The sequence below is a fragment of the Sipha flava genome, unplaced genomic scaffold (assembly GCF_003268045.1).
Source record: "Sipha flava isolate LNK unplaced genomic scaffold, YSA_version1 100_pilon_pilon, whole genome shotgun sequence".
Taxonomy (NCBI): Eukaryota; Metazoa; Arthropoda; class Insecta; order Hemiptera; family Aphididae; genus Sipha; species Sipha flava.
In genome coordinates, this window is record NW_020271714.1 from 344,429 (window position 1) to 361,570 (window position 17,142).

Below are 17,142 nucleotides of genomic sequence, written 5' to 3' on the forward strand. Positions count from 1 at the left end.
TCATTGATAATCTTTAAATTATTTTAAAAAATTTAAATATATTTATAAGTTAAATAAAATATGTATCATAAGTTTAATTTTTTTATTTCAGAATTAATATTGATACGTGGAAGAATCTAATTAAATGGATTTTTTAAACAATCTTGAAGGTATAATTACTAAAAATGGAGACATGGTAACATTTGTTGCAGAAGACTTAGAAAGTAAACTTAAACAGACCAGTCCAACAACACCTGTCAGACCATTAGGAAGATTTGTTTTAGATGCAAATTTACTAAACGAACTTGAGTTTGAAGCCAGAAACATTGCTGCTTCTGTAGACACATTAACTGAAACTCTTTCAGGAGTATTACATAGTATGTCTGCATTAACTGTTGAATATTTAGAAATATACAGAGATGTTGTTTGTAAAACATGTGACTCTATTGATGCTAATATTAAATCAATGTATCAATTAATGGCTAAATGTGAAGAACTTTCTAAAGAAATGAAACCAATCTATAAATTAGCTCAACAGGTTAAAGATATAAAACACATTTTAGATTTATTTGAAAATGCAGTAAATTAAAATTTTTTTTCAATTTAATTTAATAATAATAATTGTTATGAATATCTTCCAAGTATTTGAATGTAATTTGTTTATTATAATATTAAATACATCATAATAATTTAATCATGTTAAAAATATTATACTATCAATTTAGTTATATTTTATTAACCTTAAATAATTATAATGTCCTTATTAAATAAATTGTTTGGTGTATAAAACATTTGAATTTTAAGTTTATTTATAGAGTTATAATTTGCATGTATATACTTACAGAATTTCGATTTGGCCTTGAATTACCTTTACTTTTAGTTTTTATAGAGGAAGCACAGTTGCAAATACTGGTATGGTGAAGGAACACAAAGTATTCACTTTTGCCTAAAATCTTTGTCAATAAATTAATGTATACATCTGATGCAAGAATAATAATATCATAATCTCACCTCTAAATACTGGCTGACATACATGAGTTGGTAGTATTTATCACACTCTACTACATCTTGAAAACATTTTTTCTCCATAACAATTGATTTAATTGGTAAATTTACTATATCACTACTAATATCAACAGTTTTAAAAGCAACTTGTTCATCTACTCCAGACCATCCTTTAGGTATTAATGCTATCCAATCTTTTTGTGATATATTTACATGGGCCTAAAAATAATATTTGTTATTATAAATAATATAAAAATGATGTAATGTTATAATTACTCCTTGTTCCACATTATAATCAACTATTAAATCATTTTCAATGAAGTAGCTATGTTGCACAAAAATCTTGACTATTTGTTCCATGTTGTCTATAAGGTAAATCATTTCTAATTTTATTTTATAAACATAATAAATCAATAACCAATAATAATCACATTAACAACTAGTATTATAATATATAATTATTAATAATTACAATAATTAATTTTAATTTTATTCCTTGGCAATACGTGCAGTAGATTTAACTTTGAATAATGAGTAAAGTAAAAAATTTTATTATAAAATATTGAAATAGAATAAAACCTAATTTTAATCTTTAATGTATTTATTTAATGGTTTTTAAATTTAAGTTTTGTAAAAATGTAAATAAGCAAATCTACATAAGTATCAATACAGGTATAGATATATACTATTAATATATATTATTTAATATTAGTGCACCTAGGACAAAAAAAATAAAAATAAAAATTACACTTAATCTAAAAAATCAGGCTTATGTTAACCAAAATTTTTTAACAAAATATTTTCTAATTTAAACCAATGTATATATATTATCTGTGTATACATTTAACTATTCACTAGACTTTTGAGTATAAAATAAGCAGTGTCGACCTGGCCATGAACGTTAGGCTGCAAATGCATCCGGGCTCTAAGCCGAATTTGTGTCGAAGGGCTCCCATTTCAAAAGATTTACAAATTATCAAAGTAATCGTTGTAATTGATATTTTTTAAGTTCAAGTTTTTTATAGATTTAATTATTATTAGTGAACTAATTAGTAACCATTAGTGAACTAAAAAAAATTACTTTTATAAAAAAAAAATCAATTGTACAATCTGTATATTATTAAAAAATAATTAAGTTGTTTATTATAAGGTACATATTATAATATTTATATAATATTATAGTATTATAAATAATTGTGCTAACAATGTAGTTAACTTAATTGTTTGTTTATTTTAAATATGGTATCATTAAAGAATTATATTTTCCACTATGTTGCACTTAGCACATTTTTATCATTATATGAGATGACAGTTTTGGGGACCCTTCTGAAGAAATCCGGAGCCCATTAAGTAATAGTTCGACACTGAAAACAAGATTTAGGTTTTAATTATATGATTCTATAAAATGACGATTTTATTTTTTAATTTAAACTTTCATTACCTAGATACATCATAAAAAACTAAAACACGTAAAATACTTACTAAGAATTTAGAAATACAAAGATTATGGACAATAGACAACGGTTAAAACAAAAAATTTAGTCGTCAAACGACAAAACGTTGAATGTTTATTATTTACATCACTGCAATTCAAAATACAGTCCAGCAACATTTTTATATGGGCACAATGGTTTTTATGAAAAGAATGATCACCTAACAATTCATCGTTGAACATGTGACCCAAAGATGTTACATAATATTTTTAAAAATGTCTCCCGTTCCCGCATTTTAAGTGACTGTTCAAATTACTTCAAAATCGTTTTTATATAATAATTCAATAATACTCACTGAATGTGAAGGAGGAAGTGGCTTTATGAGTTTTGACATGTTTAAATATAACTAAAGTGACAATATTTTAGTTAGTTAAGTTTTGCTCTGGCTTACGTAGAGTGCATGGATCAGGGTAGCTATAAGAAGGCTATATTTTGGTAATATATAGAAACAATCAACCGGTTGTTACTCAGACAAATGGAAAAAAACCTTTATTTATCCCGTATTCAAGTCGGGTAACCGACTCAATCGGGCAAACTTTGATTAAGAATGATCGTTCTATCTCACGTCTAAGTGCTCTAGGTACCTATAATATTAAAAAAAATTATGACACCTAAAATGATAGCAATGTTTTTTAATTCAATTTCTGATAAATGACATAGATTTTGTTACTCTAAATCGACACTAACAAATGCATTGGTTTATTATACAAAAATTGTATTGCTGGTCGGTAAAGGTGTCGAAGTTGACGCAATATATGGATATTAGAAAAGCTTTCAATAGTGTTGATATATCTATCCTACTTAAAAAACTAGAATATAATGGTATTTCTGATCCTATATTAAATTGGTTTAAATCTTATTTGAATGATAGAACGCAACAGGTTAAATTAGGTAATTTTTGTTCATCGGTCATAAATGTTACTTCTGAAGTCCCTTAAAAGGGACATATATCCCCATTAATTTTCTTAATATTTATTTATTATGTTAATTATATCTTCAAGTACAGTAAATTTGTGTAAAATTTGTACAAATTTGCACAAATCACCTTTTCTCGTCAGAAATCAAGTATAAAATATCATTATAGTATAAGTGAATCGGATATACCTGTAGTAACACAAATTAAAGATTTAGGTATTATTTTATCAAATGACTTATCTTTTAACAGTCATATAAATGCAATGTGTAACAAAGCTCTCGTACCTTCGGTTTTATACATTGAAATTGCTCGGAATTTAAAAATCTAAATTGTTTAAAAACGCTTTATTTTTCTTTGGTTCGTTCTACACTGGATTATGGGTCTATAATTTGGAACCCACATCAATCTACCTTGATAGTTAAAATAGAACGTATTCAAAATCCACAAAATAGGTATCTCTCTTGAACAGTGCCGCAACTACAAAATTGGCCCGTGTGCGGTAATTACAATAGGCCCCTTCTTAGGATTAATTATTGTTGTACGTCTTATTTATAAGTATCAATTTTTTTAGGTTTTAAAACACGTTTCACATCAGTTAGTGTATGATATATGTAAATATATATCAAATTAAATACCTACAACTGTTGTATATTATACTTCACTACATATTTATGTAATAAATTTATTTAAATAGTTTAGGTAGGTATGTTGTATGTCTACTCAAATACTTAATGGACTCATTGTTAAATAAATATTAAATTACTCTAAAATATTATAACATTCTTACCGGAATTTTAAAAAAAGTTTCTTTTTATTATAAAATAATAATATAATATTATTAAATAATTATGTATTTGTAAAGTGTAATTTATTTTAGGCTGGGACTAGGGGGCCCCCCAAATGTATGTAAGCCTGGGGCCCGTGTGCAAAGTGCGAAGTGTGCGGCACACTCTGCACACCCGGTTTTTGCGGCACTGCTCTTGAATAGTTTCAGCTACTGATTTTAATATTGAGTCACTTGAAAAGAGAAGATTATATAATGATTTACTTTGGCTACACAAATTTCTTAATTCCCAAATTGATTGCCCTGAGTCATTATGTCAAATACCTCTATGTATCTCATGTTAATACTCGTTTAGCACATACTTACTACACAGACACTTTTAGATAAAACTATTTCATTTTGCTCCTATAAATAGAATGCTTACTTCAGGTAATAAATTAAAACAGTTCGATTTCTTCAATGATATCTCAACCAGGTTGAAGTCTTTTGTTTAAACTCTCTAATAAGTATTATTATAGCTATTAATAATAAGTAATAAAATTAATGAGTAAAGATTTTAAACCAAAGACTTTAACCTGGTTGGAGGTATCATTGAAGAAATCAAACCGTTTTAATTTATTACCTGAAGTAAGCATTCTATTTATAGGAGCAAAATGACAGTAGTCTATTATATAACCAATGGTTATTATTAATTGCTCACGTGCTTTTATGTCATCCTTTATACTAAGTATTATTTATTTTCTGTACTGAGCCCATAATTTGAATATAATAATTTATAATTATTATAACCAGGGTTCGGGACTTATAGCATTTGCATACTTTTTTTATTTATTGTAAAATATAGCAGAGTTCGAAATAAATTTATTTCTCAATGCTGTGATACCAAATCTAAAATTTGAATGTACATATTTTTGCATATTTCATAGAATTTGCAGAAAAGTGCATATTTTGGAAAATTATTCAAAATTTTAACTTTACATTAACTTTACAAATTTTAACCGATCTAAAAAGAAAATGATAATGCGATCTTATGTATCTATTTGTTATATACAACCGGCTGGTATTGAATTGGTTCCCGAGCTCCATCCCCACGTGCCGAATTGGTTCCCGTCTAAAAAAGGTATTTTATTAGATATAACCGAATTAGTTTCCGTTTAATTACGCACATTTTCCTTCTCAATTTTACAGGCTTTTAGGACTATCAATTTTAAAGTAGACTTGGTTAACATTGTGCATGAATGTGTGTTAAAAAAAAATGATAGAACATATAATTTTAAATCGTTGATTTAGAGGTTGACTAATCATCACTTAGGTGTACGAAATACAAAAAAAAAAAATTTAATAAATATAATTTAAAAATCACTGATTTGAAAATTTGAAGTTAACTTTCTTTAAATATTCAATTCTCGTAAGCTTTTCATTAATGTACTAGGTCATACAATTGTCCAAGTATTTGTTTTTTTTTCCTGTTTGCTAGAAAGTTGCTAGTCTCTAGTAATCTATAGTCTATACTCTATCTTATCGATATAATAATTGTCTATATGTCATACATATAGCTTTTAAAATTTTGTTTTTTTGCTCTCTATGCACTGGCCCACTGGATTTTAATTTTTAATAGTGTAGGTAAATTGTGTTAAAAATTAAAATTGTCTTTTTTACTTGTACACAAACGGGAACCAATTCGGCTATACCTAATGAAATACCTTTTTCAAATGGGAACCAATTCGGTTATTCCCATACAACCAGAGGTATCATTTCAACTTTTGAAAGGGTGGGGCAACTGATTAAATTTGTCGACTTCATTATATTTGAAAAATTATGGTTGCCTATATATTTAAATATTTAATATTTATGGACGATAGACTAACAATAAAATATTTTTTCGGAAAATACATGTAAGGATTAGTAATGAATAATGATGTCATGATGATAAATAACATGAAAAATTTCAATTTACCCAATGAAATAATAACATTAAAGCAGGAGTGTATTTTAGGGGAGACGAAGTGGGCAACCCCCTCCCCCCCTAAATCCGTATTTAAGTAATCGATCATTTGTAAGATAATGATTTCTAGTTTTTTTAATGTGGATCATTTTATAAAGATACTTAGTGTCCATACTAGGGCATAGAAATGTTAAGTTTGTGAAAGAATAGTTTATTTGAACTATTCAATTTGATGAACTATTCTGAACTGTTTTAGTACCTGTAATTTAACAGTTCACAATTCAAAAACATTTAGTAGCATTGTATAAATGAAATCTCGTAGTTCGCGAACTTCTTTAAAAATTCTCTGAGGTTCATTGTTCGAAATCCTGTAAATGGTAATCAGCTGTTTACAATTAGATAACAAATATTTAATTGCCCTTGAGTAGTGTGAACTATTACTGAACTGTGTACTGCTGTACTAATAGTGATAAAACGAATAGTTCATTGCCAAACAATATCAGTATGATCAATAAAATTAGTGAACCACGTGAACTTATGAATAGTTCATTTGAACTATTCACTTAAATGAATTGTGAATTAATGAACTATTCATAGTAATAAACTAAACTTTCCATCTCTACTAGGGCACTAAAACGTTGTTATAAGTATAATGTTAAACTACTCAAAAAACGATTGAAATCGATTACAGATAACGAAACAGAAACGAAAAACGATTAAAATTAATATCGAATAACATAACAGAAAAATAAAAACGATTGAAACATAAAATAAAGGTCGTAGCCCATTCGGCTCCCGTTTTACAAAAAGGTCAATTCCCAAACGGCTCTCGTCCAAAAAGGTCTAACGAACAGATAAATTCCTAAACGGCTCCGGTTTTGTACACCACAAATTCCTTCCCATTTTACACAGACTTAGGACTGTCTCAAAAGAGGTGTGGTTAAAAATGTCTGTGTACACTATGTAAATTATTAAAATTATATAAAAAAAGCATATAGTATAATATTAAATTTTAAATTTTTAACGTTAAAAAAATATTTAAAAAATGTAAAAATGTATAAATAAAAATATTGTTAAGCACAATTAAGGTACATATAATAACATTGACGCAGTGATACACGGTCGCGGTCGCGGTCACTCTAACCAAATCGTACCTTAAAGGTCTATTAACACACAGCAGTGACGTGACAGTGCCGTAATCGTGCCGTACCCGTTCCGGGATTCTACCGGCCGTGATTTCTATTCACATTGGTCAGTGATTCATCCGTCATTGAGTAGTGTGTGCGCATTGAGAGAAACCTGATTGTTTTAAACTTGGCAAAGGACAACTATTTTGTGACTCTACAATTACAGGATTATCAACTTCTTCTGTTGTACAGTTTCGAGAGTATTCTTCATTTTTATAAAAATTGAGAGTCAATGAATTACAACAAAAATCACTGCCGTGAAATATGAAAAATATCGTCGGCAAGTAATCGCAAATTCACGGTACGATGAAGGCGACAACACTGTTTTCGTCGGTACGGTCACGCGCCGGACGAGTGAGAACATCATGCTTATCTTTCCTTTAAGAATATTATTAATTTTGCCGGGGGAATCCCGGAACGGCCACGGCACTGTCACGTCACTGCTGTGTGTAAATAGACCTTTAAGAGGACGCTATACCCAAAGCGAAACGGATAAAACGACCGATAGGAAGCGTTATTAGGTGTTATTAGGAAAACTAACAAAAAGGCCTCTAAAAGTGATTTGAAAATTATTTCACCTATTACTTTATTTGAAGACAATAACATTTCAGAGTGAACCTCATAAGGGTTTTTCATTATTCCGAATGAATAGTTCTGTATGATAAATACAATAAAGCAATTTTTTACTTTTTTTAAATCATTGTAACTTTTTTTTTTTAATAAATATTTTTAAAAACGCGTATGAGGTTCACTCAGAAATATTATTCTTTACTAATTGTATAATAGGTGTTTTCACCCTAAAGTTACATTAAAAGGCATTTTCGTTGGTTTTCCGTAAACATGTTTTTACTAGTCATAATAACAGGTGTAGCGTCCTCTTAAGGTACGGCCCCACTGGGAGCGATTCTGCGATTCTGCGTTTCGAGCGTTTCTGCGATTTTACACGCGCGATGTCCTCTAGCGATTTTACATGCGTTTCTGCATTTTTAGTTGCGCGTGTTCGTGTATTTTTCATTTGTTTATTCGATCCTCGACTAAGATGACGTCCAGAAAAATGTTGCTGGCTGAAAGTGCTGCTTTACTTGATAGGTATTTAAAAGATTATTTTTATTAATTTATTGTTTATAATTCTTTGAACATTCTGACAATTAATGAAGGTATCCACTCTCCCATTAGTATAATATTATAATTTATAACACTTTTCAGTTTTATAACATTCGATCTGAGAAATACTGTTTTTTTAATAAAAAGTTTAATAAAAAGTACTTACAATAGATGCATAACAGTAATTATTGTCATTTGTTATCAATATTTATCTAATTTTGCAGCTCTAATTTCTTTAAAATTATATGTCACCCCAAAGTAATGCAATACTTGTACTCTAGTTAAGAGCCTCAGTATACTTATTAGTTATTAGTTAATATACTATATTATACTATGATACTATATTAGCTAATATATCAAAATATATAATATTAATTAATTAAATTACCATTCATGTCAAGATCCTTTCTAATGTTGGACCAACATTTTTGAATCTTAGTCCTATTACTGTGGTCCGGGTGTCTAAGATTCCAAATAGCTTCCTGTACGAAGACAGCGGCAGCTATTTGTTCGGACACAACCGACGCGGAAGACATATTGACAGCGATTAATCGCCGAATATCAAACTATTTTGTTCTTTCAGCGATTACCGCGCGTGTAAAGGCCCCCATACACGGTCAGTTTTGAATGACAATCAACGTGATTGACATTCATGACTGACCGTATATGTATATGACTGATAATGACTGACAGTCAAATTTTATGACTGATGAAATTCAAACATGTTTGAATTTTTATCATCAGTCAAGATGATTGACATTCATGATTGACCGTGTATGTCTATGAATGTACAATTTATCAGTCGATCTAGTCGAATTGTGTGGAGCAGTCGAGTCTTGTTTTGTCTTTTTTTGTCGTAAATTATGATCAGAGAATGAGTTTTTTTTCGTCAACCATTCTTTAACCCAGAATCTTTTCTTTCTCTTTTTGGGTTTCTTTGCATCATCACACGCGAGATAAATGGCAATACCAATAAGTGCATCTTTATCCATTTTAATAAATTGACAAACTCAAAAATATTTATAAAAATACCTATAAATAAATATAGGTATATAAAAAAATTAATTAAATGTACACAGCACAAAACAATACAAAACAGCACGAATAAGTACTTATTCGTAAAGTGTACACTTTTGAACTGACAAAAAAATTGAACGATTGTCATTCTTGATTGATTGTGTATGGAAGTTATCAATCGTCAGTCAATGATTAGTTTCGACTGTCAATCACGTTGATTGTAATTCAAGACTGACCGTGTATGGGGGGCTTAAAGCTACACGCGACACGCGGCACGCGCTTAGTGGGGCCACTACATATGAGTTACATACTTTTGTTAAAATCGCTAAAACGCAAAATCGCTACACGCTATCGTAAAAACGCAAATCGCTCCCAGTGGGGCCGCACCTTAAGTTTGTATAAAGTGGGAAGGAATTTGTGGTGTACAAAACTGGAGCCGTTCAAGAATTTACCTGTTCGTTAGACATTTTTGGACGGGAGCCGTTTGGGAATAAGCGAACAATAGACGGGAGCCGTTTGGGATCCGACGAAAATAAATTGCCATGGAAAAATATTTATAAGTATCAGTAAAATAGATTTTGAATATAGTTATTTTTGTAAAACTGACTTAAATTACTAGGTAATCTAAATGAAATATGTATAAAAAGGATGTTTAAAACAGCAATAAATGTATCAACTAATAATATATAAATAAGCATTACCAATCATAATTTATAAATATGCTTTCTGAAAATACGTCGGATATTGTCGGCGCGGAATCCGTAGGCCTGCCTCATCAAAAATAATTTCGGTGACAATAAATACATATTTTACGTGGTATATGCATTGTATTGTTGTTATACAACAAATATGATTGCTTCATTTATAAGTTATAAGTTACGTATACGCGGGTATACGGTATATTCACATCAGCAGATTTTCGATTTTCGGCGTATACCTAATGTAAAATATTATTTTACGGGTATATGCTTCTAAAATAACTCGAAAACAAAAAAAACTATTAATAATTTAATAGTTCATTGGAAAAAATTGTTTATAAACCGTGAAATTGATTGAAATATTTAGCTGTTGAAGATTACCGTGTACGCTGTGTTTATGTATTTTGTTAACTGTAGTGAATACCATTGAATAAAATAGTATGGAGTGTGAACTTCAGCCCATGGTTCTTAAATCTGCATCATGCAATTTATAACGCGCTACAAATTTATATCTTGTGGTGTTATATTTTATGGTCTTAATAGAAGTTATAAATATGTAGTTATAAAGGATTAATTTAAATTTTTTCGAAAGTATCGAGTGAATCAAGAAAATTTATTTTAGGATTAATATCCATATTTTTTTTAGTGCGTATACCCACAAATATATTTACCAATACATTACTGGTTACAGGTAATTTATATATATATATATATTGTATAATATTTAAAATATATAATGTTATTTACCTAGTATTGTTGGCTAAATACTACATTTGAAAACGTTTCACTAATTTGAATAACACAAAACGCTAAATTGTTAAACGGTAAACGGAAAATTTATTAAACGTTTAAAGGCTTAAATTTAATAACGTTTAAATTATTTATAGCGTTAAATGCTCAATTGCTTAAAACGTTTAAATATCCCATAACAGTAAACAATATATATTATTTTGATTTAAGCTTTGGTCCATACTTAGTAAAAAATCAAAAAAAAAAATACAAGCGAAAGTTTCAAAACACAAATAGGTGTTAAAAAACTACACAAAAGTTCATTCTAAGTGGATCCCGGCATTAGATTAAAAAAAAACCACAAATATTAAGGATTCACCTGATTTAAATATTACCAAAAATTTTACTTTTTCATTTTGAGCCTGAATTAAAGAAAAAATTTGAGTCGCCCCTCCCCAAGAAATAAGTCTAAATACGCCCCTGCATTATAGATAGTAAAACATTAAGTTATTTACTTATCCTATAGGCTATAAGTTACCTATCAATATCCTTAATGGAATAATAATATAAATCTAATTAAATAAATACTTATAATTTTATTATTTGTACATTTAATACTTTACAAAACTTATTTATAAAAACATAAAATTGCATCTCAAATATAATGTACCGTAGTTTGGGGTGAATAGGAAGGACGAAAACTGTTTTATAAAGATCCCATATATAGAAATATATAATATATCAAAAATAAAGTTTATAAGGTTCGCATAATAACGATTGTCATAAACCGGGGAGAAGCCAATATTTCCTAACCTAATAAACCGTGAACGTGTATTTAAAAAAGAATATTATCTGATTTCTCAGTACAAAATAGTAAATAAAAATTTACTATTTACCGATTTTAGCATTTGATCATCGGACAACGAATTGCTGACTTTTTAAAATTTCTAAGAGTGGGGCATTTGCCATAGTCTGTCCCTCTCCAAAAGACGCCCCTGTATCCAACACAACTCCTTAAAACTTTTGTGATTAAAAATATGATGGCCCGTATCCAGCGACACGGTGTGTCGCGAGCCAAGTAAAAAAAAAAAGTAGGTGGCACTCGACCGTGTATACATACAGAAATCTAAACATTCCCATTTAATACGTGTTAATATTTTGGTATTCTTTATTAAAGACTGTAGGCCTAAAAAATGGACCAAATCGTTAGAATGAGGTATCAATTGATCGAGAAAATCATAAGCTACGAGCTTTTATAATTTTCAACAGAATCGGTTAAATAAAATTTTAGTTATGAACAAAAAACTGTGGATATTTAAGTGATCATTTTATATTATTTTCGCCACCGACTGCAGTATTAAACACGTCATGTGGTCGGGACTAGTGATGGAGATTCTTGCGACGGCGGCGTACTTCTCCCATTACTATTGCATTCCCCCACCGCTAGACACATACAATACACTAACACTATAGGACATGGTCCACTATCGGTGCATAATCAGTGCATTTTCCGTTTCCATATTTTCGTCTTGCGTTCAGCGTTCGAGCTTGTTGTGTTTTATCCATATTATAGAATAAAAATAACCTGACCCACATTATTCAATGTACGTGGTATGAAAAATATTATTGTCACCAGTCACCCATCATCCAGCATTTTATTATTATTATTATTATTATTATTATTATTACATTAATTAATAATAGTGCACCACGTAGCCATTAATTACAATTTTCGTCTCGCATTCGGCGTGACTTGTCGTGTTTTGTCTACATTAAAAATAATAACTAAACTTCAAAAGGCGCAAGCTTTGCGAATAAAAAATATCAAGAATCTACTGAGTCTAAATATGTGGTTGAAAGTAGTTATAGTACTATTATCGAACCGTGCAGTATTAACACAGTACAATAAGTAGTAAAAAAAACAGTAAACAGAAAAAAGCCAAAATCAAAACAGTTATTTCCATTTTATGTAAATATTGAAAAATGTACCAATAGATTAATTGGTAAATTAAAAATGCCTCTGATTAAAGGTAGGTGTATTATCGATAGAGTTATAAAATGGATGTTGAACTATAAGAAACAAAATGTAATGTTGTACAAAACGTTTAAACATCTTAAAAAAATTAAAAATAAGAAAATTAATCATTCTGTGGTAGTTTTAAATGATGATCAATTAGATTACCTATTAATAAGATTCATTTTAGGTGAATCTCGCCATTCTAAATATACGGAACCTTTTTATTGTGATACTATATTACCTATCACGTTTAATAAAACATTAGAAGTTAATGATGAAGGTAAAATTATGAATTTAAGATGTAACGATACATCTGTACAGTTTGATTGATGGCCTCATAGTGCAAAAGATTTTTACACAATAATAATTAAAAAAAAATAAAAAATATTACGTATAATAATATACTAGTATATTATTAAATATGATAATTTATAAAAACTAATGATATCCCAACAAAAACACTCCGTCAACTCCGTGTAAAAAAAAAAATACTATAAATTGTGTGATATAAGGTGGAATCTAAGTAAATGGTTTAACGTGTAAAATGTACATATCAGTAATTAATTCAAGATTAATAAAATTTGGTTATTTGTATTATTAATTTATAATATGATTTATTTTAACTAAAATTTATCTAAATTTAGTTTACTTGGCCGGAAACAATTTTATTTATTTTAATGAAGCCTACATTATCTATTACATAAACTTAGTACTTGGCTATACATTTTTTAGATTGAATCTTCCGGCCAAGTAAACTAAATTTAGATAAATTTTAGTTAAAATAAATTATATTATAAATTAATAATACAAATAACCAAATTTAAATTCATTTTGAATTAATTCCTGGTACGTTGAACCATTTACTTAGATTCCACCTTATATCACACATTTTACAGAATTTTTTTTTACTTTACGTTTTTTTACAAGTAGTTGACGGAGTGTTTTTGTTGGGATTACCCATATCGCAATATAATATTATATATTTATATAATATGTTGCGATACGAGCGATTCGATAATTATATAATTTAATGTGTTTATTAAACGTTCGGTAAAACTAAAGAAATATAATATAAGAAATATAAATATAAAATTATTTGAAATGAAAAATTAAATTTTTCAAATTATTATATAGTCGACGAATAAAATTAAAAAACTCGGAAATTCAAGAAACAATGAAATTAATAATTATTAATAAAATAATAAATAATAATAAATTAATAAATATATTAAATGTATATTTCTATGCATATTCTAGGGTTTTTAAGCGCATATTTTAGCGCTTACCAAGGGCGCCCGCAGATGAAAATTCATGGGGGGGACAGCATTAATTTTTATTAATAATCAAACACTTTTATTAACTAATTGAACATAAATTTCAATTTTATTTTATTTTTCCCAAATTCATCAACAATTTTTTCAGCTAAATTAAGTTTTTCGATTTTTTTTCTTTATAAACTTAACATATATAATCCGGATAAACGATTCTCACGCATTGTTGAACGTAACCAGCTATAAATATTAATACACCTTAGTACCCATTATGATTTTTTGGATTTTGGGGTATTTAATTTGGATATAATTATTTTAAGTAGCTGGAAATCTAGGGGGGAGTTGTCTCCCCTGCCGCTCCTTGCAGGCGTCCTTAGCGATTACTATTGTGTTTTTAAGTGCTATAAGTCCCGAACCCTAATTATAACAATGACAAACCATATTCTTTCAAGTTTTCAAAATTAAAACTATGTCGAATTAGTCTTAACACTGACTTATACCTACTAAAAGAGCGTTCCACATCACCAGATGTTATCGGTGCATACTTATTTCACTAGGTGAAAGATTGAGCTCCATCGTGTCTTCATTTATAATACCTACCACAAAGAACGTTTCCTAAATATTTAATGGACTTCAGTTCCGAATTTTTGTTTAGATTGGCTATCATTTTATTCTAGCTATTTACAGCTACTGGACCCTCTGATTCATTAATTTTTTAATTGTTAAATTAATAATTTTTAAGTTTTCACTTAACAGAATCTTGGTGTTTTCTAACTTGATATTGAATTGATCAAAAACTAAAATTAGACACAATATATGATAAAGCAGACTTTAATATTAGGTCTGAAAAATGTATTTTCCCTTGGAAATTGATGCTGCATATTCAGAGTCCAATACAGGGGTGTCATTTCAACTTTTCAATAGGGATGAAAACATTTGAATCAGGCCAATTGTTCCCTACACCAGGCCATTTATATATGCTGTTTATTTAGTGGAACTTAAAAAAATTCTTCAATACTTCAATAGGACAATAGGTTCTTATAAAAAACTCGCACCATTACAGCGCGTTTGCATCTTACATTTTATCGACGACGGCGCAATTATAACATTTTATACGGGCCAACCAGACATTTAAAAAAATAGGGCTACCAATGTATAGTCTGAATCCCCCAAATGACGCCCCTGGTCCAACATAGATACTATATTTTTAATTTCATTATTGCTTTAGTATATTCGGAACAATAATTTACGACTTGTAACCATATTCGTCCCTTGTTATTATTGGTTCCAGAGGAAGCGAGATATTTGGATAGTTATTTTTGAATATTTCAATTCTACTTGGAACTTTTAGAAATAATTGTTTAATCGTAATCATTCAATTATTGTCGAAATTAACGAAGTATATAAAAAAACAAAAGAAGAAATTGTACAAATGTTAAATTATGTATTTATAATGAAATATGTAAAAACATATAAATTAAAATATGTCTTATTTTATTGCATATCATGTGAAACGAATTTATCATTTGCAATAATTAATTTTTCATGATTTAGTAAAAATATGTATTTACATACAAATTCTAGCCCTGCTGATTACATATTATCGCCTTTAATTACGGCCTTGGTGACTATGGTTATTGGTCAAATAAATTGTTCCCAGGGCCTCGCAAAAAGTAGCGCTGGCCCTGAATATAAGGAACACCTAATTATATTCCTTTATATCACAGGTTTCCAAACCGGGGGACGTGCACACATTGCTGGAGAGGCACAAGCAGTTATTACGAAATACAATTTTTATTGATTAAATTATTTTTTGATTTAAATCTTAGAGAAAAAAAAAATAATTGACCGGTTTTCTATATCCGTTATCGGGGTATCAGTAACGGATAACCGATAAAGACTATAAGTACCTAACAGATTTTTTTGAGTCTATTAACTTAAATATCAAATTACAAGGGAGGAATACCAACGTTATAATTGTCAACGATTCTATCAATGCATTTCTAGAAAAGATACAGCTTTGGAAACGCAGAGTAAACAAAGAGACTCCACACTTTTCGTCTTCCAGTCGACTGAACGAACTTCTGTCTGATAAAGAACCATTTTGTCCTGCTGAGTTGATAAATATAATGATTAAGCATCTCGACAGTTTGACTGATGAACCCACTCGATATTTTCCAATCGAGCTGAAGAACGATTCACACGCGAAAATTGATTTTAATAGTAGCTCTTTGAAAGAGTTTTGGGTAAAATACCAACCCATTTATCCTGAAATTTCAAATGAAATTTTAAAAGTCATTGTAAAATTTTCATCTACTTATTTATGCGAATTTGGATTCTCCAGCATGGCAGTTATAAAAAACAAACATAGGAATCGTTTAGATGTCGTATCTGACTAAAGGTGTTCTCTATCAAATATTGAGCCGAACATAAAAATAACTGTCCAAAGAAAAGTATTGTTAGCATCAACAATAATTATTAATATCATTATGTATTTTTATTTGTATATTTATTAACTATTATTAATATTTTTTAATAATTTATTATTATAATATTTCACCTTACATTTTATTATTTACTATTATTTATACTTTATAATTATTATCATCAATAAAAAATGGTCATTCCGAATATTGTACAATTCATTTTTAAAGTACACAAAAAAGGCGATTAATTTTTTTCAATATATAGGAGGGGGCATGAAATTTTTGAAAATCTACAAAGGGGGGCATAGAATAGAAGAGGTTGGGAACCACTGCTTTATATAATAGCGATATACAATGTCATAGCTAGGCTGACCTATGTTTATGACCTTATATATACCCTCATATATGTGAAATTTTTTTCATGTACATATGTATATCATTATATTGTGAAAATTATGTACGTAGGAATACCTCGTAATTGTATAAATAGGTAATACTTACGTTGAAAAATGTTTTTTTTAAGTATAGGTATAGTGAATCATCATTACGTTTTTAATTTTATACTGTCAGT

The 17,142-nt window shown here is 28.8% G+C and overlaps 2 protein-coding genes across 6 annotated transcripts in view; one reads left to right on the forward strand and one right to left on the reverse strand.

Annotated features, from left to right (window-relative positions):
• LOC112679513 (BLOC-1-related complex subunit 6) overlaps window positions 1-568 on the forward strand; it is a 23,816-nt gene extending 23,248 nt beyond the window's left edge. Inside the window, exon 2 of the mRNA XM_025549344.1 lies at window positions 92-568. Coding sequence (XP_025405129.1) covers window positions 125-568 — 444 coding nt within the window. The 5' untranslated portion in view covers window positions 92-124. The remainder of the gene's footprint in view (window positions 1-91) is intronic.
• Window positions 1-9,010, reverse strand: part of LOC112679438 — a 12,792-nt gene extending 3,782 nt beyond the window's left edge. Inside the window, exons 1-4 of one of the 5 annotated variants that reach the window (XM_025549233.1) lie at window positions 8,802-9,010; window positions 1,261-1,349; window positions 991-1,203; window positions 822-932 (exon numbers count right to left, since the gene is read on the reverse strand). In XM_025549233.1, the coding sequence (XP_025405018.1) occupies window positions 822-932; window positions 991-1,203; window positions 1,261-1,349; window positions 8,802-8,949 (561 nt within the window). In that variant the 5' untranslated portion in view covers window positions 8,950-9,010. Of the gene's footprint in view, window positions 1-821; window positions 933-990; window positions 1,204-1,260; window positions 1,350-1,825; window positions 1,990-2,188; window positions 2,211-2,466; window positions 2,613-7,276; window positions 7,617-8,801 lie in introns of those variants that run through there. The other 4 variants (XM_025549244.1, XM_025549240.1, XM_025549260.1 and 1 more) reach the window with 4 other exon arrangements.
• Between the last annotated feature and the right edge of the window lie 8,132 nt (window positions 9,011-17,142).